This window comes from Topomyia yanbarensis, chromosome 2, assembly GCF_030247195.1.
Source record: "Topomyia yanbarensis strain Yona2022 chromosome 2, ASM3024719v1, whole genome shotgun sequence".
In the NCBI taxonomy this organism is placed as follows: Eukaryota; Metazoa; Arthropoda; class Insecta; order Diptera; family Culicidae; genus Topomyia; species Topomyia yanbarensis.
The window spans coordinates 142,876,157-142,899,108 of NC_080671.1; the positions used below are offsets into that span (position 1 = coordinate 142,876,157).

Here is a 22,952-nt window from a genome sequence, read left to right on the forward strand (position 1 = left end):
TTTTCAGCTTAGGCTAGGTACATTAACAGTAAATTCGGGGTTCTGAAAAAAAGTTTTTATTCAAGGACAGTCACCAAATACTGCTTTCTGTGTTGTGACCTAAAGTTCGGAAGACCCACAAAACTTAATATATTAAAAGTATAGTTTCGTTGTACTCACTCTTGCTCCTCAGAATACTGTTCACTGCACAATACGCCAACGGTACGACTGCCCACCGCATCACCTATTCTACCTTCATAAATAATTTAATCTCTGCAACGGGAAAGACTTATTCTATCTGAAATTACTATGCACATCGATTGGTGCTATGTACAGTTCCGCTTCCGCCCTGAACTCACACTGTAGGCCAGATTCCCTTCTATCCGGATCTACCGGTAATTACGAATTTTGCTCGCAGTCCAGGTAGTACACCGTCGATAAGGCGACGGTAACCGTGGTGGTCGATGTGTAATCGTTCTCGTCCTCGTCGTTGTTGTTACTGTTTTGGTTGATGCTCTGGTTCCGATGTCGATTGATATCCGTCGTCCTGCTGCTACTGCTACTACTGACACTGCTGTTGTTGACGTTTCGGTTGAATGTGCTACTGTATTTATTGTGCTGTCGAAATTTGCTGCCGGCCTTCATCATCATCATCGTTATCTTCGACGAGCTCGTCGATGCCGTGGATGGCAACGGAATCAAGCATTTCGATTGGTTGCTGCTGTTGTTGGTATTGTTGTTGCTGGTGTTGTTTTTGCTGCTGCTGGCGCTGATGATGGGTAGAGCGGCGGCGATTTGAATCGCTCGAGCGGGAACTTTGCTGGGATGTTCCGTGTCGGTGCTGGTGGTTGTCCCACCAAACCAATGGGTTCCAACGGCCGGTACCACACCGGCAGCACACGATCAGGTCGTAGCATCATTGTTGAAATCCTACATGGGTTGAATCGGTCGGTAAGGAATGGTTCTAAACGAGTTTTGTGTGGGTGTGTTGGTTTTATGTTTTGGTTCGATCCACGGAGTGTCAGCAGCGAGCGAGGCATGGCAAATAAACAAGAATACGGAAATCAAATTGAACCAACCAATAACGATTGTACACATAGAATTATTTACATTAAGGTGGTTAATAGGAATAATCATTGCGCAATTGTTATATGATAGAATACAAAGCAATTCATTTGGACGATATGAAGTCCACATATATTTAATACAACAAGAAACATGCTTCAAAATCCTTACTCATGTGGTACATGCAGATGAATACGTGACAACAGGAGCAATACTTATTTATTAATCAATGCAGAAAGGCGTGTTTATGTGTTTTGCTCATCTTATTTTATTTAGTGCCAAACTGTCACACTTGCCCGTTTGATTTGGGTGGTATGAATTGGCGCAAATTAGATGCAATGGGTTTATCACTTTTATATAAACACAACTTCTAATATTCTTGGGGAACACTTGTCAATAAAAACTGGAGCGTGCCGAGCGCAAAAATATTTGTTGTTTTTCCTAAAATCAATTTTATTTTTCGTCAACATCATGACGAAGTAAGTTCAAATTATTGATGTACATATTATGTAAACGTTAGAGTTTGCCGCGGTCCAGATGCGGGCGGTAAATGTATGTAACGTACCGCAACAGAAGAAAATAATATCCAAACCGTTACCGACCGGGTGCGATATGCCACCCGCACTGTCTTTATAGGGAAAATTATCAAATCGGCCCGATTACTTCGAAATTTCATTTACTGCCAGTTTGTCTTGTGATGCTGTTCATACACCTATTTAATTCACAGTAAACGAAGAATTGATTGTTCGCGAATTGATTTAATTGATTCGACCTAGCAGTTAGTAGGTGAAAAAGAGAAAGTGAATTCAAGTGATGTCGCACACTTCAATCCACATTCTACTGCTTGTTTAATTGTTATTTTTTGTGCTCTGCGAGAGTAAATATCATTTCTACTGCGAAATGCGGTTAGTTTGTAAGGGATGTAGTTGAACAAAAGGTATGCGGTAAAATTTACTTTTTCGGGAATAAACGAATACACAACCTTTGCACGCTATCGTAATGACTTCCTGTATAATACAAGGCAATTGAACGGTCTACGGTCGCGACTTCTGGTGTGAAGATGATTGGATGAGTAGTTCTAGCTTGCCAAACAACCACTTCACAACAAAAAAATCAGTGGTAGCTGAGAGACTCTTTTCGCCGCCCCAAGTCCCATCCTTCGTTAGTATCTCCAGATACATCAATACACATTCTGTCTTACTGATATTATCCAAACAAACTTGATCCATTGCAGTGGGGAGAAGAAAATGCCAATATCTTTCAAGATTAGACTGCAAATGATTTGAAATTAGCTTCCGCATATCCATCACGGAACTTCGGACCTCTCTATCGGAAGGATGAATCTGAAACAGCTGGTGCACGAGGCTTCCATAAAGGCAATTGCCATCTTCCGGAATTGGCTGGATCCACAACACCCGATCAGCAGCATTTTTCTTAACTGGCTCAGAATTTTTAACGCATTTGGATACAATTTTAAAACTCGTCTGCTATAGCTACCAAATTTAAAGACGCAAATAAAAATGGCGGGTGTTTATGAGAATTTTTGTTAGTTAGCCTGCAGCACACTCGTACACGTATACATATACGCTTCGTAGAATGAGCACAAGATGATACAGGTGGGCACATTTATTTATATTTTTTTTCCTCTATGTGTGGGTGCGTTTGCCATTTTTCTTGGCCGAAGCCGGTAGAACGGGAGGATGTGTAGAGAAGGAGCATAAACAAATTACAGGTAACTGGCATCCCTATCTCTACATACAGAGTTTGACAATAGGTAACATCGTTTTTTCCACCGATCGATGGGGGTCAGTTTGACAACGTCAAAATCGCTTGAAACGTCATCAACAAACAACAGTAGCAGTAAACAAAAGAAAATAATGAACACTTTCTCTGATTTGATGTAAACTAAAGTGCTCCTCGTTCGTATTTAGAATTAATTTCGTTTATTTTGTTGCAACCAAAGTTCTTATGTTGGCTACGAAAATATGACGTCACGTCACCCTCTTGACAAATTTTGTTGTGGGCTTTTCTGTTGCCATAGGTTTTGTTTCGGTTCGGTCATGGTTGTTCTTTATCGGTGGTTTCGAGAAGGATGGTGTCCATATGAGCTTGAATTGGAAAATCCGAAGTGGGGCTCGGCTTTTTCTCTCTTTTCATCGTGCGCCGAGGAGTCGGGATGCTCGTCCGCATATTTGTGTTTGCTTCCAGTGGCCCGGCCTCTATGTTTGGTTTTGGAAGTGTAAAACTGGCACAGTCCCCAACAAACAACGAAAGCTGAACAAGCCTTTAATCCAAGAGAATAAGCTGAACAAGAATTGTTTAAGCGATTATTCAGCTAAATTGTTTGTTGGGTCGGGAGTGTCAGATGTTTCAACCTTTCTTTCTCTTCAACTTGTATTGAGCTAAGAATAAGAAGGTACTATTTGGAGTGCGGGGGGGGGGGTCGTATTTGAAATGTGAAATACAGATATTTTTTTTCTGTTTCGCGTTCTCATTACAATATCCGAACGTTTACTCAAACGAAGTGAAAAATTTGAAGTTACGGAATGTGTGTGATAATACCTATAAAGGACGATTTTTAAATTCTGCCACGCTAATAGGGGGAAGAGCTATGACAAATTATGACATGAAGGGGTGGGGAGCACTCCACGTGCTTTGACGCAATCGGCCGTTCTATGGATAGGAAATTCCATAAAACATGTGACACTTTTACGTATAGCTGCAGTAATGTGGTCAAAAAAATATCATTTGGCTCGTATTAGACAAAGGGGATATAGAACGCGGTAATATAAGAGAGTTAGTTAGTATTGGGCAATCTTTGCGTGACATTATTTATGAATGGCCCACGATACCACTTTTCCAATTTGCTGAAATTTATGTAGATTAACGCATCCCTTTAAACTCATTATTTATGGTCCATTTTATATAACCGACAACACTCCCGACAGCCGGCTGTCCGGATTTCAAGCTGTTTTTAATGAACTCGATAACCCAGAGCTAAACGCCTTCGCATCTAAAACATTTACGAATCCTACTGTCAATTAAGTATTCAAACTCCTTATGCACGAAAATATATTCTCAGTCGCATCGCATACTTGAGGCGAATCCTAACAACCCACCTACTACCCAATCCTTGGTAGACCTGAGCGCCGCCGCGCAGCGACGCCGCCGCCGGTAGTTTTAAACGTACGCCGACGTCGAACGGTAGACCGCCGGCGCGCCGCCGAAGCATTTTTCCCACGCCGACAATTCGCGAACACGAAAATTGTTGACTCAAATTTTTATCCACAAATGAACTAGAATCATAAAAATAGTAAACGTATTCAGACACAACCACCGTAGCTTTACTAAACATTAGAGTATAACGCCATTTTTGTTTCTTTTTTCGTGTGCACTATTTTTGTGAAAAGAAAAAAAATTGTTTTCAATACGAAGTTCATTGATTAAATCGTGACCTAAATTTTTTTTCTCAAAAAATTGTTGGGCAGAATGATCTTGACTTTTCGCGACGCTGGTGCACTGAAGTGGCGATGCAGAGGGTAAGATTTCTGGTCTCATAAATTAACCGTCGTGTGGTTGAGCCTAACTTAGGAAAGATTTTCAGTGTCAGTTGCACCAGCCTGGTATCACAGACAAATAGACACAATACGAGATGAATTTTCATAATAATTTTTGACACTTCGCTGGTCTGTGTATAAAGTGTCTATAATTTTGATGCAGAGCTAAATGCGTTGCTAATAGCGTATTTGCTTGACCCCGGAACTGAGTCAGATTCTAACCCTGACCGCTGTCAGCTTATACATTTTGACAGCAGCTGGAGTTAAAGCTGACTCAGTTTCGCTTCAAGCAAAAGCGACATTAATTTCCACACCAACCCGAAAATGTTACCGCTTTTTTAATCTCATGCAAACCAAAATAAACAAAATGGACCGGAAATGCGAAATGCATTCTTGTCGAAGTGCCCAAAGCAGAGTTGTTCAAAATCGTTCCATAGGTTACAACAGGATGCCGATCGGTGAATAAGAACATAATAGGATGTTACTAATTTAATTGATTCGGTGTATCGAATCTAACCGGAACTGATAGAGGAATTGGCAGGGGCAGGAGCTGCGAAAACTAAAGATACGCTCAGACCATTGTCAATAAGACAAGTTTAGTGAACCGTTTTAACCCAACAGGAGGTAAAACATCAAGTCGTGGAATTATTATGAATGATATTAACTGTATATTTGAGTTTCGTCAGGATGCAGATCTGTATGATACCAGCACATCGAGCATACTTTGCACTCAAGATAGAAACAAATCTGCCGTTGAAAGGAAATATGGTGCCACCCCGAGCAACACCAGTTGTTGACTAGCAGTTTCAGCAACATAATTCGTTACATAAAGGTATATGGCAACCATTATTGCGCTGGTTTAGCAACCCAAAAAGCGCACGTGTAAAAGCCTTTGCTTATGCAACTAAGTGCTGCTTGGGACGGAATCGTATGCCTTATCATCGGGGCGATTTTGTACTTACAAGAAGTAAAAGCAAACGCCAGCCTGGAAAATGTGATGAGTATCCTTACACGATTATTAAAAGTGACATTTCTGCGCAGTAATGCAATTATTAACGCCTCGTGTAATGGTACCTGATGTCTGCAGGATTCTAAAAGAGGACGGTACAGAATACGAAATAGAAACAAAAAACAATGAAACGATAGCAGGAATTGATTTCCTCAACCAAAACGAAAACTATTTTACCATTACTTAATTTTTCTAAATATAGAACAATAAATGATTATGATGGGACGTAAATATGCAGTCGTTACTCTGCATTCTTTAAATTTGCCCAATGCAACCATTATTCCACGAAATCTTAGAAAAAATGAAAATTACATTTGATGTAAACAACGCAGTGACGTATTTTTCTGTCCGTTCATGCTATGATATGTAAAATTGGATTTTTTGAAGTAAAACTCAGACTGAATGACCTGGACAAAGACGAACATCTCACATTTTTACATGTAATAAAATGTAAATTTATGTGAATTGGGACGCTCCTCTTATGTGCATTTGGTAAGACGTAAAGGTACATGATTTTTTTTGCTGTGTGGGAAGTCGTAGTATGCGACATCGACGATTTTTCTATTTCGCTCTTTAAATTTGACAACTGTAAAATAATCCCGCCTTCCATTTATGATTTGGCTAGTAGGGTGGGCAGTGTTTGACATGGTTGCAAGAATCACCCTTTGTGCAATGTATTCAACAGATGTTGCTAGTATACCGTGGGCGATGACTTTTTTCAGAATTCAGGTCAGTTTGTATGTGGCTGTATGCTGCGAAGTCCGTTACAGAAGAAACCGAAAATTTGGGAAAGGAATTTTTTTAGTTACATAGGCATCAGTATTCGCACGCCGACATACGCCGGCGCGCCGCCGCCCGTTGGGTCCAACGGCGTGACGCCGCCAACGCCGCCGGTCAAAAATGTCGCTTACGCCGCCGCCGATCGAAAATACATCGGCGCACATGTCTAATCCGTGGTACTTATCCGTTGCGTTGAGTAAGTACCACATCAACACAATCTTTCTCATATCTCAAGTTACGGTAAAGATGATCGTGGCCAGCAATGGTGGCTCTTAGGCGAAATTCTCGCTTGGACTGGATCAATTGTTATTCCCAAACAATGTTCCTCAAGTAGTCTGGCTGGAAATGAGAGTCATCAGACTGCAATCTACGAAGAATACCGTGCTTACGCAACGCAACGCAATAAACGAATACTCAATCTTTGCCACACCAAAGTTTTCTCGAACCTCTCCCCTCCTGCCCTTCTTCGAAAGTCCACGAAAACTTTTCGATTTGTGTTAATCGTGGAAAATAAGAAATAAGCGATAATCACGTTTTCCAGTTAAAAAAAAAGATGGGTGGGTAATGTCTAGGACATAACCGGAGTGTCGTGACTACTCATTTGACTTGTAATTCAAATCAAATGATACTCAATGAAATATGTGGAAATATTTCAAGTTATTCTTTATAATAATTATGGTAGTTCTGAAATGAACCTTTGTTGTTGGCGTCTGCGTTGATAGGGGATTCTAACCTCGTTGAGACATTCATTCATGAAATGAACAAATTTCATATTTTTTTGCTTTGAAATATCAATGTTAAAATCTCTCGAAACAACCATCGGAATCTTTTTCCTAGCGTACGGAAATGAATCACGCTTAGCGAAAAACTAGGGGTGGGTAATGTCCGGGACATAACCGCGATGATCATATTCTTAAAATTCTGCTTGTATCTCTTTCAAATGGCTAAATTTAGGCACAAATCTCCGATCAACATGGGGAACGTGCCATTTGAGCCAGACGCTACTGATTCCTGATACCGAGTTCTCCGCATTGAATACAGGTCAATAATTTCATATGATTTCATGTACTTGTACTTGTATGACAGGTGGGAGAAATTTCAAAATTTCGGAAGAAAAATTATGTAAGATTTTGAACGCTTATATCTTTTGTTGTACTGAATGGATTTAATCAATTTCTTCGGCATCTTGTCGAACATATTTGTACCAATGTTGTATTAAATTTTGGAATATGTAGGACATTCATTATCAACGGAAAAATAGTGTTTTGAAAAATCTTTCGAAAACGACTCGGAAAAGTGAAAATTTTCAGCCCATCCCGTACAGAGCCGTCAATATGGTGCAGCAACCGAACAATAAAATAATGAAAAGTTTATATATATAGGTCCCCTACATGTTTGTTCCTATGATTATTCGTATTGGGTTGCTCGACGAGAGCAGTTGGTGGGGGAAAGCCGGCATATTAGTTTTTGTTATGCCATTAGAAGACGGACGGAAAGGAAAGGCTCATGCACGCCACGAGAACGGGCGATAAAGCGATAGTAGTGCATATTAGCGAAAGCGTTACGTACATTTTGAACCTTAATAACTTTTCTTCTACTAAAGGGATTGCCAATCTTGTTTCATAAATCGGAAGGTAAACGTTCAACGCTTGCTACTGATACGTTGCTTGCTATATAAAATTTGTTTAAATAGTTCAAAAACTACTTTAAATGAGAATCAACATTAATGATAAAACCTATAAATAGGGGTGACGCAGCTTTTCTCAAAGCCAGACGTGTGTAAGACGTAGTGCATAACAAACGTGCGTGGTCGTGAGAAGCTGCATCGGCACCTATATTGAAATGTAAGTCGTTAGTCACGACAAAAATTAATAAAAAATTATGCATCAGATGTATTTTTTAGAATGACAAAAACAAACAGCTACCAATTGATTTTCGGTCTATGACTGGTGAAATTAATTCTTACCAATTCATGGGAATTTGAAATCAAAATAATTCTTAGTACAGTGGTAATAATTTTGCGAATATTTTATATTGCGGCTTTGGGAAGTTTTGCGCTTAAATTCCGCTCTATTATCAGTCATATTAATATGAACAAAGTTTTCGTAGATCGTATTTAAAGCGAAATATGTTGTTTAAAAAGTTGTACTCCACTAAGACATTCGAGAATATTTAAAAAGGTGGTCAATATTATGCTATTTCTAATTCAAGTTTGACCAAAACGCGATCTATAGGGCAGAATTGTTAAACTAGCAAGTCCTTACTGGAGCATCTAAAATTGATAAACTTTAAGAAACAATTTGAAATTATTCTGTCAATATTTTGTATACATTAACATTAACCCATTATTGCCCAACCTACTATATATAGTAGGTGCTAAGAATAACTCCTATTACTCAATTAATAACGCAGAACAGGCCTTATCAAAGAGTTAATATTGTTCATATACTCTTGCAGAATATGTTTAGAGAAGTTAGAGTGGTTTAACCAGTGTTTATGTTTTGTTTTTAATCAATTTTTTCTTAAGGGGTTACACATTCTTGTTAGGATGAAAAAAATCGAATTTTTGTAAATTAGATATTCTGAAACTACATACGCTGAGGAAAATTTTCTCAAAGTTTCATTAAGATCAGAATACTACAACTTGAGTTACAGCTATTCATAGACCGATACCCATTGACCACTCGTAGGCGGTGCGTAGTGTTTGATACGCTAGACCGTTGACACGCTGCACCGACAGTAAAACTCGATTATCTCGGAGTTGTATTTTGTTGAAAAGTTCATCCGCGGCCATCACGATATCTCAGGAACCGATTAACCGATCAATCTTAAATTTTCACTGGTTGTTCCTTATTATATCAGCTACTTTGAGTACAAAAATAATTTTACTGGAATGACTACATCATTTTTCTTCGATCGAAAAACACAATTTGTGATGCGCGTGAAAAATAAGTTGGGCAATAATGGGTTAATACCAAGTATGCCCAAAAATGTTAAAAAATACTACCGAAACTTTTTATTTTATCGCTTTGGTGAACTTTAATTTTCCTTTAATTTTAATTAGCAGTGGCAATTAGATAGCGATAGCTACACTGATTCGTTTTGTGACAGAGCATTGGGTTAAAAACTTTTCCTCATTTAAATCAGGTTTTTTTTGATTTATCAAAATAGCTTTTGAAAGGCATTAACAAACAACTAACTAACATCGCAACAAACTTGCTCGGTTTCGAAAGGTGCATTCATTGAACAGGGAACCATTTTTGTCCATTCCTAATTGTATTTGCCGAAAAACAACCCCATTTTGATTACCTCAATCAGGTCCGCTTCGTTTTTTTGTACCAGCGGCCAAATTGTTTTTCTCATCAATTATTTGAAATCAATTCCGGAAAAGTATATTCGACATTGGTGTTACCCTTTTCCGGTCAGCGATCGAATGCCGCCGGGACCGAATTTTCCTATTCCTTGACCCAAACTGGACGAAGCAACGAATGGAAGGCAAAGCCAGCAAAGCAGTACAACAAATGGCCAAATCATGCAGGTTTCTACGTGCCGGAGCGGCAACTACGAACGTAATTACACCTTGGGGTGCTTCAGTGCTTGCTTCTGTAGTCAATCGATACTCACATGCATCGGGATCCGCTGGTTCAGGGAGTGGTTTTTATTCTTCTTCAACGAGCACAGCAGCAGTTCTCGCATCCCCTTGCGGAAGTTCCGGCTGAGGAAGGCGTACAGCAGCGGATTAACGCCCGAGTTGAAGTACGTCACCAGAAAGGTGAGCGGTGTGAACAGTGCGTTGAAATTGGAGTCACCTTTGTAGTCGGTTGACCTGGAGGGGATGAAAAGTGAAAAATTATGTGAACGTTCGAATGTATTGTTGGTTTCTTCGAATTGAATTGAATCGTTTTTACTTTAGAAATTCTACAGCTCTCTGGCTAAATTGATTTCAATCTTAATAAAAATAATAGAAAGACAACGCTGCACAGAACGTTCACTAACTAGTCATAGCATGTTCTTGTAACTTAAACCATTTACACCGTTAGGAATTTTTATGATAGATCATTTGCCACAGCAATCCTTTTTTACCGACATGATATTAACTCTCTGTCAAGTATGTTGCGCAGAGATCGGTAAATTTTCTTACGACAGAAATGCATAGGATGCGCTGATACGTTGGAAACTTTTTCCGAGGCCCAGAAGGGCCGAGTTTCATGTACCAATCGATTCGACAAGTTGGGACAATGTCTGTATATATGTGTGTCTATATGTATGTGCACTTATGTCATATAATTATTATATTATTATTATATTGATATTTGAAGCAAAACTGTAAATGTACTTTCAAGTCATGCATGACATATTTTAACAAAAATACTAACCTAAAGAGATTATTGTTAATCTTTGTGAATTGGCGCTTCTCAAAAACCAAACCAATTCAGGGATAAATTTGTTGCAATATTTAACGTAACAATAAGATGATATAATTATTTTTACTAAACTGTGCAGATACAAAACATGTTTTTAATTTTGAGTATAGATTCAATTGGGACAACACTAATGTTATGTCATATAGTCAACGGTTTTATTCAACATCTAGCATGTAAGCAAACACCTACACGATTCATCATCCTGAACTCAATACTAATTGAACCAACAGGCACGATTCAATTATACAGAAGGAAATCCTGCCATCAGTAAAATAGGGTTTTTGTTTTAGTGTTTCGGATTCTCCTCGTCAGTAACTAGCACCAACTGGGTGTCTAGTTAGACGATGTATCTAAGCTAGTACCCAAATTAGCACTAGTTAGACACTAAAATCCAAAAAGTCACACGTCTTGCGTGAACACTAAACAACTGGCTTATACCGAGTGATGTCTCGATAGTAAGCACAGAAGTTCTGTTTGCCGACGAAGAATATGAACCGAAACTGTCTTATGGTTTGAAGACCCAAACGCCTGAGATTATGCAAATTCCCAAATGGGAAAATTTTGGACGATACCAAATTTTTTGTGCATAAGGACACATACCTTACATAAAGTAGGGTTTTTGTTTTAGTGTTTCGGATTCTCCTCGTCAGTAACTAGCACCAACTGGGTGTCTAGTTAGACGATGTATCTAAGCTAGTACCCAAATTAGCACTAGTTAGACACTAAAATCCAAAAAGTCACACGTCTTGCGTGAACACTAAACAACTGGCTTATACCGAGTGATGTCTCGATAGTAAGCACAGAAGTTCTGTTTGCCGACGAAGAATATGAACCGAAACTGTCTTATGGTTTGAAGACCCAAACGCCTGAGATTATGCAAATTCCCAAATGGGAAAATTTTGGACGATACCAAATTTTTTGTGCATAAGGACACATACCTTACATAAAGTAGGGTTTTTGTTTTAGTGTTTCGGATTCTCCTCGTCAGTAATTAGATACATCGTCTAACTAGACACCCAGTTGGTGCTAGTTACTGACGAGGAGAATCCGAAACACTAAAACAAAAACCCTACTTTATGTAAGGTATGTGTCCTTATGCACAAAAAATTTGGTATCGTCCAAAATTTTCCCATTTGGGAATTTGCATCAGTAAAATGCTACGTGCCCATTCAAAATGTATTCAATCTTTGTACAGTCAGAGTTTGTTTTGAATGGAAAAGTCAACATTTGGTAGTGCTATTGTTTCACATCCTACACGCAATTAATACATCATTTTCTCAAAGTTCTTCAAATGTGAACACTAAATAAAGGGTCGTACTAATAAATAATTGACTGTGGTTCACTCCGTCCAGTCAAGTGCAGAGTTAAATTGTACTAGGAACTATATGCCAATCCACGCCAATGACGGTCGTTTGTTAGCTTGAATGCCTTTTCAAACGACAGCTTCTCAACAATTGAAGCTGACTGTTTGTTTTGTATATATATTTAGCTGCTTATAGACGGATATTTACGACACGCTGTGATTGATTTCTGGACGAACGTGCACCCGTGTTTGGTGCAACTTCGATGTTCTCTGCAATCATTTAAGTTAATTGATCAATCTATTGGGGAAGACGGGTTAAAATGTTAGAATTAATATTATTTTAAGCGCGATAATAATTCAAAATTTGAAATTGGATAGTGGAAATTGAAAATTGGTAATCGGAAATTGGAAATAAGAGAATGAAAAATTGAAAAACTAAATTGGAAATTGGAAATTGGAAATTGGAAATTGAAAATTGGAAATTGGAAATTGGAAATTGGAAATTGGAAATTGGAAATTGGAAATTGGAAATTGGAAATTGGAAATTGGAAATTGGAAATTGGAAATTGGAAATTGGAAATTGGAAATTGGAAATTGGAAATTGGAAATTGGAAATTGGAAATTGGAAATTGGAAATTGGAAATTGGAAATTGGAAATTGGAAATTGGAAATTGGAAATTGGAAATTGGAAATTGGAAATTGGAAATTGGAAATTGGAAATTGGAAATTGGAAATTGGAAATTGGAAATTGGAAATTGGAAATTGAAAATTGAAAATTGGAAATTGGAAACAGGAAATTGCAAAATCGAAATTGAAAATTGGCTACTATACGGCCTAGTTTTCATGAGGTGAAAATGAAGCTTATACTTATAGAAATCATCTTTGTACAGTTCCATTCACCACTGATATCATTAAACACGTTAGCTCAAGCAGAAACTTTTGTTTTGCCGATAACCTAAAACACGAGGTTCTAAGGGACAGTGTAACGTGATTAAGATTCCCGTTTCCCCTGGACATAGAAGTTCGAATATATTATCATATATCGCGTATCTTTCCCAATTTAATTTTAAATACAAGTGGAATGCATTATACCTAATTTCTTCTTATTTGGAGAAGCTACTATGGCCCAAGAGGCGATTGATTTCGCCTTGACGGCCAAAGAGGGCAAGACTGTGCTTAACGCGAAGCGAACCAGGCAGTCACCAGGCGAAAGTGCGCGAAGCAACGCCAAACGACGCGCAACCACAAAGGCCGAACGTCGTTTGGACGATGCAGACCGGGGTGCACAAGATCCCGAAGGGCGTCGTCCCGATAAGGTGACTTCTCAGTCCAAGAAGGCGAAAGGTACCAACCGGACGCAAAGTTCCGGGCCACATATGCCGGTGCAATCGGCACAAGGGGGCGAAAATCCCTGGCAGCTGGTCAGCAGGGCTAAGCGGGAGTCGAATGCACCTCGACCCGCAAAGAAGGACAAGGACAGAGGAGAGGCTCTGTTGGTGAAACAAGGACAAGGACAAGGACAAGTATGCCGACGTCCTCAAATCGATGTGGGCGGCCGAAAGCTTCTCGGCTCTAGGACAGAATGTGCGCAGCGTTAGACGTACCAAGACGAGACGAAATGATTTTTGTGCTGAAACGAGGAGCGCAATAAAGTGGGGCGGCGTGCAAGAAGTTGGCCCAAGAGGTCTTGGGTGACGGCGCTCAGGTGAGGTCGTTGGGTGCGGAAGTGCAACTGGATGAGGTTACGAACGCAGACGATGTCATCTCGGCCGTCATGGAGCAGTGTGGCACAGAGATTGAGCGGACCTCTGTACGTCTAAGAGAGGAACTCTTTGGAACGCAGGTAGCCTATTTCAGGCTACCGGTTGCGGAAGCCAAAAAGGTCATCGAGAGAGGGTAGCTGAAGATCGGCTGGTCAGTATACCCAGTAAGCATACACCAGCCGCCTTCAGTGTACAGGTGCTATCGATGCCTAGAGTCCGGCCATAAATGCTACGACTACAAGGGTCCAGACAGAAGTAAGTTGTGTCGTCGCTGTGGTAAGGAGGGACACAAGGTGCAGAAATGCGATAGGGTACCAAAATGCCTTATCTGCGCCAGTAAGAAGCAAGATCGTAACCGTGTTTTGGGTGGACCTTCGTGTCCCTTCGGCGAGACCAGTAAAAAGAAGCAGTGCAAGTAACACAGCTGAATCTTAACCACTGTGTATCTGCCCAGCAGCTGCTGTGACAGTCGGTCTTGGAGTCGAGGACATATGTCGCCCTTTTATCCGACCCGTATAACGTCCTTCCGATAACGGAGTCATGGATTGACGTGACGTTTGTCAGCCCGGGTCTGGTTCCAGATATGGACTGGAGGGTAGACGAGGGCTACACCCATAGTGATCACCTAGCAATACGCTTTAGGATCAACTATGGTGTGCAGCATCCGAAGGCGGGTGATCCCTGCCAGGTACGCAGGTGGAAGACCAATCACTTCGACAGCGAAGTTTTCACCGCGGCCCAGGGACTGGAGGTAAACATCGACAGTTTAAGCGGGGATGCGCTGGTAGCTGTCCCATAACGCGCGTGCGACGCCACCATGCTGAAGAAAACCCTGCAAAGAAATGGCAGACGCCCGGTATATTGGTGGAGTGCCGAGCTCTACGATCAGCCTGCCTCAAAGCTAGACATAGGACACAACGAGTCCGCACCGAGGAGGTAAGAGTGGACCGCAGTGAAGTGTTTCGAGCTGCGAAATTGGCCGTTAATAAGGCCATTAAGAGCAGCAAGAGAGCGTGCTTCGACAACCTGTGCGAGGGTGCCAATGGGAATCCGTGGGGGAACGCCTACAGGATCGTGATGGCTAAGAGCAAAGGGGGCTCTTCACCCCCCGAACGGTCACCGGACCGGTTGGCGAGGATTATCGAAGTACTCTTCCCGTCTAGAGCCACAAGTCCCTGGCCTCTTGCGCCGCAAGGCATTGTGGGTGCGGCCGAAATTGTGGCTCCGGTGACGAATGGCTAATTCCCTAGCAACGAACAAAGCTCCAGGGCCTGATGGAGTTCCAAACAGCGCTCTCAAGGCAGCAATCATAGCGAAGCCGAAGGGCGACCCATCAGCGTACGGACCAATTTGCCTGATTGACACGACGGGCAAACTGCTTGAGAGTATCATCCTCAAGAGGCTAACCTCATACTCAAAAGGTACGGACGGCCTGTCAAGTCAGTTTGGTTTTCGAAAGAGTAAGTTCACGGTGGACGCTATCAACTCAGTGGTAAAGACCGCCGAGATAGCGATCCAACGGAAAAGGCGAGGTATTCGATACTGTGCGTTAGTGACACTTGATGTGAAGGACGCAGTCAACAGCGCAAGCTGTGATGCCATCGCGCTCTCGTTACGCCGGCTTAGCCTGCCGGTGGGTCTGTACTGGATCTTGGAAAGCTACTTTCAGAACCGTGTTCTATTATACGAGACCGATTTTGGTCAGAGAAGCGTTCCTATTACCGCCGGAGTCCCACAATGCTCGATTATGGGCTCGGTATTATGGAACCTTATGTATGACGGGGTTCTGAGACTAAAGTCGCCTCCTGGTGTCAAAATCGTCGGCTTCGCCGATGTGTACTCTTGGAGGTCTACGGGGAGTCATTCCTGAGGTAGAACTGACTGCAGCACACACCATCAGCACTGTGGCGGAATGGATGAGCGCAAGAGGCCTGGAGCTCGCTCAACATAAGACGGAGGTGGTTATCGTCAACAACCGCAAGTCGGTATAACATGCAGTTATTCAAATGCGTGATCACTTCAAAGCGGCGTCTGAAGATTCTTGGGGCCATCATTGATGACAAGCTGACCGTCGTCAGCCATGTCGACTACGCGTGCAAAAGGCTTCGACGGCTGTTGCGGCATTATCGAGGATGATGTCCAACAGCTATAAGGTGTGCGCCAGTAGACGTAGGCTACTAACAGGCGTTGCCGTATCTATCCTTAGGTACGGCGGCCCGTCCTGGGCGAGAACGTCTGCGGCTGGAACTCAACCTTGCCTGATATCCTTATCCAGAGGATGTGTCAAGCGGTGGAGAAGTCGAACGCAGTCTCGACTGCAACCACCCAGATTGCCTGCAGTTTGCAGAGAATCTGGCGTGCCGAGCAGCAGACAACAAGCATGACTAACTTGTGATTGGTTAGTTAGAGCGGAAAGGGCTGAGCGCAGAGAAGTGAGCGAATTGTTTGCTCCTGCAGAGGCAAGAGTGGCACAACGGGTGGCAATCGCTTTAGTCACAACGAAGCATGGCAGAAGAGTTAGAGTGAATAGATGTATGTATGGACTGGCCATGTCGAGATGGGAGGGTTGTAGCGTAGAATGTTGGTACCTATTGCTATTGATACCTCGTGGCGTGGCAGAGGAGTGTAGGGTGAGCGTCCAAGTCAGTCTCACATGGTATGCTAGAGGTGAGCACACAAGTCAGAATCACATGGTGTGGCAGGGGTGAGCGCTCAAGTAAGCCTCATACTGGATGTGTACGTGCGTGAGCGAGAGTGAGTGAGTACATTAAGTACTGTCATCCCCCAGAAGTAATGCCGGGAGGTAGTTCCTGGGGTAAAGATGGCGGAGCCCAATGGAGTTTAGTCGGTATTATCCATTAGGTAGTTTAGTCCTGGTCGAGCCCGACACTCTTGTACACTTCCGAGTGGTAGCTTGGCAACTACTAAGCATGTGTACTGGGTCAGTGCGTACATGCATTCTCCATTGCAAAAAAATCTAATTCCTGTGGAAACTTCTTCATTGGTATTCCAAACAGAAAAGACCTCGTAGGTCATTTGTCTTGTATAGAGAGGATGCGGTTTGATGGTTCCAATTACTCACCCATCAAGGCCGGATTCGTACGTGCCAGTAATGTAATGAGACGGTACATCGTGGAAATTGTACTGAGGAGTATGCTGAAAAGAATGCATCAAATTCAAAACAAAGTCTTCACTAACACCACCCGAACCACTAACACTAAACATCATAGATTTATTAAGTCTCTAGGAGAGTTTTCGTAGCCTCTTTTTAGGTTTTAATAACATTTTGGGTGGATCTAATTTCACTAAGATGAAATAATAAACTTTTTAATCAATCTAGATGGAGACATGCCATCTTCAATGAAGTTGTAAACCTTTAGAAAAGTTTACTGAAGATATAAAAGCTTCCTCTGTCATACTTTTAAATTTTACATGTAGTTTAAATCATGGTTTAAGGTGTTTCTTGGCTACTGGTTAATACAGAGGTAATATAAATTCTTAATGTTTCTTTAAAACCGATTTTATTCATAGGGGGAAGTGGCCCAATTCGGACCCCAGGTATTTCTCATCTATGGTAATGTTATGAAAAGCGTATAAGATCATTTTCATGGCTATCGTGTAGCTCTGTTTTATCTCACAAAATTTTGCGGTTCTCAGTTTTTGTGTGCGTGCGCTAGAGGCACATGGTGTTTTGTAGCGCGTTTTTGAAAAATGTATAAGCCAAAAAACAAGATTTTTGTTAGCAACAGCAATATATTAAGACAGATGCATAATCGTGATTTTGGATCTGCCGGATAATAACTATTATTTAATATCTTCTTTTGGGCGAGACTATCAACTGTTATCGTTTAATCGGTGAGTGAATAATAGAATATGGGTTGGTCCAATTCGGACATTTTGTCATATATACGATCTGATACGCGATCGTGAAAAACCGTTTGAGAGGAAAGTGTGCGCAGTTGGTCGAGCTTTCAGGAAAACATAAGTTTTCGCAAATGTGTTGCCAGATTTCGACGTTGTGATGTGATGTGATATGTGATGTCAGCTCAAGGTTTTTCCAGTGTATGCGGGTAGACTTATCGTAGCTCCGAAATTATTTATCATTTGACCTTCACATTACTGTTGTTACTGAAGAGGGAACAAACGGGGTTGGGCGGACCCGTAAGCAGAGGCACTTACGCGCATCCCGCGGGACAAAAAGATCCTTTTCCAACAATAATATCCAGCCAAAGGGTAAACAATTTCGCTATACGTGCTTGAACCCACCAGATGGTTTGTTTGGAGAAGGGTGCGTCATACTCCTATCGGACCTTCTGAAGTTTCCTTCAAGTGACTCAGGCTGGCTACCCACGTTCCTTTGTTCAATCCTCAATTTGTTTGATACCCTGATGCTCCCGCCCCATTTACAGTTTTATTTGTTTTGTCAAGTGAATGTATCATTTAATAAGATAAATTACAGTGCATAATGATTTAATTATCATATAATATAGTACAACAAATTATAGTTTTTAAATTACTTATACTCTATTTACTGAAAAAAAACCTGCATTGGACTGGATGTATTCAATTCTGAAAAAGAAGGGTGGATCTGATCCAGATAAAATATATTTAACAATTATGACAAAATGTAGTTGTATATTAGAAAGGCGCGTCTTACTCGCGTCAGATCTTTATGAGGAAACGGAACATTTCCTCCAAGTGACTCAGATTGGCAATCCACTCCATCATCCAGTCGTCCATCGTGTGGTGCCCTGTGCTTTTTCTCCTTACCCATGAAATTTTATTTTGTTCATTTATTTTAATAGTTATGACAATAAGCCTTTACTTGTGAATAAGATGAAGGTAGGGAAAATTATGTGTATGATTAATGAAATGAGTATAAAAGACAACATGGTTATTACATGAATTTATAGAAATATTAATGTAATATGTTCACGTAACAAAATATTACGCGTATAAAGTTCTATTCAGCCGAAATGGCAATTGAAAATAATGCATGTAATATAGAAAGTAAATATAATGAATATAAATATAAGAGTCGAAATGAGCCACTCGTGACGAGACTTACGTACTGCAACCGTTATTTCCTAGTTCTTTATAAAAACTTGCACTCCATCGTTCCATATACATACTTGTGTTTGCCAGCTATGTCCACTGTCCAGACCTCTTCAATCAGATGTCCTGATGGTCCCTCCCACTCCCCATATATTGTACACATATATTTATGTTGGTTTGATTTTATACACTGAAAGCCATTCGATGAAGAAAATAACAAAACAAATTTTTGTTTTCCTAATTAGTTGATTTCAACAGAAAAATGAATAACGTAACTAAATTTTCTCTTAATTTTGAGAGATTCTCAAATAATAGTTATTGAAAATTATTATTGCTTTCGATTCAAGACGCACATCATACGAAATGACAGCAAGTAGCTAAGATGCACACCTTACAGAAATACATCAAGGTAGCGACAGCAACTATGTTCATACACGCTGGGCATAACGGTTAAGCACGTAGGTAGTTGTCTCAGCTTGGAAAGCTTGTTTTATCCTGGACGCAACTACCTAAACCAGTACACAAAAAAAACAGAAATTCAACTGACCTCATTTTGGTTTTACCTAGTTTTTCTTTAAAAACATTTCAAAAAAGGGATGATTTTTATTGACATTTTTTTCAATACATGTGCACTGAAAATTGAAAGTATTGTCGAAAATTGTCAAAATCATTCTATTTCGGATTTAGTCGATTATATAGTAACATTTCAATTATTAACCAATGTAATATGTAATATGATAATTATTTTTCATCGTTTGAGATTCCAAACTAGATGTGGAATAAGTATGAAGTTTTTTTGTAGTGCTGGATAGTGTTTGTGACTAAATAGAAAAAAAATATACCTTTATTCTAAAATTCAAATCAATCAATTTCCAACAATCCTTAAATACCTTTGGCTATTTCGTCTCATTTAAGATTGCAGTTTATAAAAAGATAACATTATGAGAAACATAACTCTGTATTATATTTACGTGTGAATTACTGACATACGGAATTTTTCAACAATTTAATTCCATACCTTTCATCCGTCGGTCGGTGAAACAAAACGTTTGAAATATCCTATGTTGTATTTTACGATGAAGCAGTTTAATTCAACAATGAGATTAGTTGAATTCTAGTCGTTTGTGTCTTGGCTGAAAAGGTAGTGTAACGGCATATGCAATTGTGTCTGGACTAAAACAAGCGTTAGAAGCTGAGACAAGCGTTTCAAGCTTTAGCTCATGTAGCTTTTTAAGTTTTGTGCTAGGATGAAACGTTCGTGTCCAGACTGAAACTGACAGCATCAAACCAACAACGTTGGATTATTGTTTTCAACAAAAATTTAGTTCGCCCAAATATTAACTAGACGAAACCAAAAACTCAACTAATTTTTTAGTTGAAATTGTGATGAATCGGTTTTCCGTGTAGTAAAATAAGAGTTATAAATTCATAGGGTCATATAATGCATGAAAAACAATATGTAGTTATGAGTACCGCTGTTGAAGCTGCAAATAAATTTGTGTTTCAGTTGATTGTCATTCTACTTTACCATCCCTGTGAAACTTTATACAATGTGGTTTGTTATGATTTTTAGGTTAAATAATATTTTGATAGTGATATGATGTGATAAAGTACAGGATTATTCCAGTGAAAGCGGGTAGCCCCGATATAGTTTATCATGAAACCTTCATATTATTGCTGTTACTAAAGAGAAGTCAAGCAAAGACTCTTAATCACATCCCACGGACAAAAAAATCCCTTCCAACAATAATGTCAAAGGATAAAAAAATTCGCAATGCGGGCGTACACCGCCTGATTGTTTGCTTTGAGAGGGGTGCGTTGAAACCAATTAGGACCTTCTAGAGAAAACAGTCTGCTGTGAGTGACTTGGACTGGCTATCCACGTTCTCTCGTCCATTCCATTCCTCAATTCGTATAATCTGGTGCTCCCGTCCCCTCCCAATTTTCAATTGTTACAAAGTATATTTAGCATTCTATCCATTGCATATAATATAATATGGTATAAAAAGCCATCCTATAGATAAATATCCATTAACGTGCAAGGGTATGTAACCTAAAAAATGTTATGTAACCATATCAACGTAATGGGTATAAGCAATGTAATAACTATCACATGGATAACAAGTAACCATTCACGGTTTATACTTATTTGTTGTCAAAAATTGTTGAGTTAATAGCTGGGATAATTTTCAGGATCCTATGTCAAAAAAACTGTTGATTAGGAAAGGATAAGTGTATTGAATTTAATCAAAATAATGAAAATCATGAGCAAAACAAATGTAATAGATACACGATAGCTAGACTAGGATTGACGATGAACGTTTGTTTGCCGTAACGCTGTGTCGCCTCTTTTCTGTGGTGCTTTTTCTATCGATTTATTCCTGATAACGGTGCGTGTCGTGTATTTTGTATGCTTACGAATGTTAATTAAGTAGTTTTGCTACTGTATGAATAATAGTCTTGCCTAAACGGTCATCATCAAAGATAAATTCGCCACATTAAGTTCATCGTCTGCAGAGAAAAAAAAACACCGGTGCCATAATCACTCACCACTACCTACATACGTATACTGCTGAAACAGACGACAAGCATACTAGGCACCGATCACCCGATTGCTGCTGTGTGTGAACTGATCGGTAAAAAAGGAATAATGATCTGCAACCAATGTTTAATAAATATAGAATCGGACGAAAATTCTGTTACCTGTAAAGGCTTTTGCTCCGACGAATATCATGCTGAATGTGTTGCACTCACGATAGAAGAGGCACTTAGCTGTACACAACAGCGGAACATCTTATGGATGTGTACGCCTTGCACCGACATCATGATCGATGCTCGTCACTTTGAGGCATTTTCTAAGAAACGAAAGTTGCTATCGGAGTCTGCCGGCTTTGTGCCCGGGCGACCTGCTATTGCTGCTGTGCACACAGAATCACAGACTGAAAACTGTGCATTGGATTTATTTCAAGAGGTGCGTAAATTGAAGCAACAGGTCGCGGCTATCAATGAAACGATTGCTGGTAGATCGTATAAAGTTACCCAATCGTTTACTGGCTCAAGCTCTCCTTCAGACCAATCTTCTCCGTTCTCGTCAATCCAACTGTAGCATGGCTCCCGAAACGTTTCTGGTCTTGGTAATTTGTCTAACTCGTTACCGAGTTCCTCCGATAACCTCTGCTGGCTATTCTTCACGAGAGTGAAAAATTCAGTTACTGAAAGGAACATCGCGGATATGGTAACAAAATCGCTCGAAAAGAACCCTGTCGTTGTGAAAAAACTTGTGCCAGACTGGAAAGAAGTAGCTTCGATGCCTTTCATTTCATTCAAGGTTGGAGTAGATTTGAAATTGAGAAATGCTGCATTGTCGCCGTCGACTTGGCCGAGAGGGACTTGCTTTCGGGAATTTCACGAGAAATTTAACGTATGGGAACCGACAGAATAAGTGTTTTTGTGTATGTTATGTAAATTTGATATGCTGTGTGTATTGTGATTATTCGTCATAGTTATGTAATTAGTTTTAATAGCAATCTGTATGGTGCTTTGCGTCAAAGATGAAGTTGAAATAAATAAATTGTCACTACACGTACATCTTGTCACATCACTTTTGCTCTCGTAAACCACTGCTTGGATTCATTGTGGTTTAACAAGGATTTCATCCCGCGAAGACAGCGCCCATTCTATTCCAGTATTCTGTGTCTAAAGCACTCTTATGCGCAATCCAAACATTCATACAAATGTAATCCACACAGAAAAAATACTGATTTAAGTATGTAGAGCGAATCGGTACCGGTAGTGGCAAGTGCAGCGAAATGCGTCCCAGCTATTTCTGTAGAATGTCATAATGAAAAACGGAGCGATGTATAAGCGAACGCTGCAGAACACCATGCAATGCATAGTGCTCAATCGTGCTTGTAGACATCTTGCTCTCTATTCTCCGCTCTAGCCCCTGCTTCAAACCAAACACAACTTACGCACACCTTTAGCCTGAAAGTAGAGCCCTCAACCTTATCTAGACTA

At 40.3% G+C, this 22,952-nt stretch overlaps 1 protein-coding gene across 2 annotated transcripts in view; it reads right to left on the reverse strand.

Moving 5' to 3' along the window:
• Positions 1 to 776: 776 nt before the first annotated feature.
• LOC131681595 (trissin receptor) overlaps positions 777 to 22,952 on the reverse strand; it is a 267,645-nt gene continuing 245,469 nt past the window's right edge. Inside the window, exons 9-10 of one of the 2 annotated variants that reach the window (XM_058962486.1) lie at positions 10,015 to 10,216; positions 777 to 909 (exon numbers count right to left, since the gene is read on the reverse strand). In XM_058962486.1, coding sequence (XP_058818469.1) covers positions 883 to 909; positions 10,015 to 10,216 — 229 coding nt within the window. In that variant the 3' untranslated portion in view covers positions 777 to 882. Of the gene's footprint in view, positions 944 to 10,014; positions 10,217 to 22,952 lie in introns of both variants that reach the window. The other variant, XM_058962485.1, reaches the window with a different exon arrangement.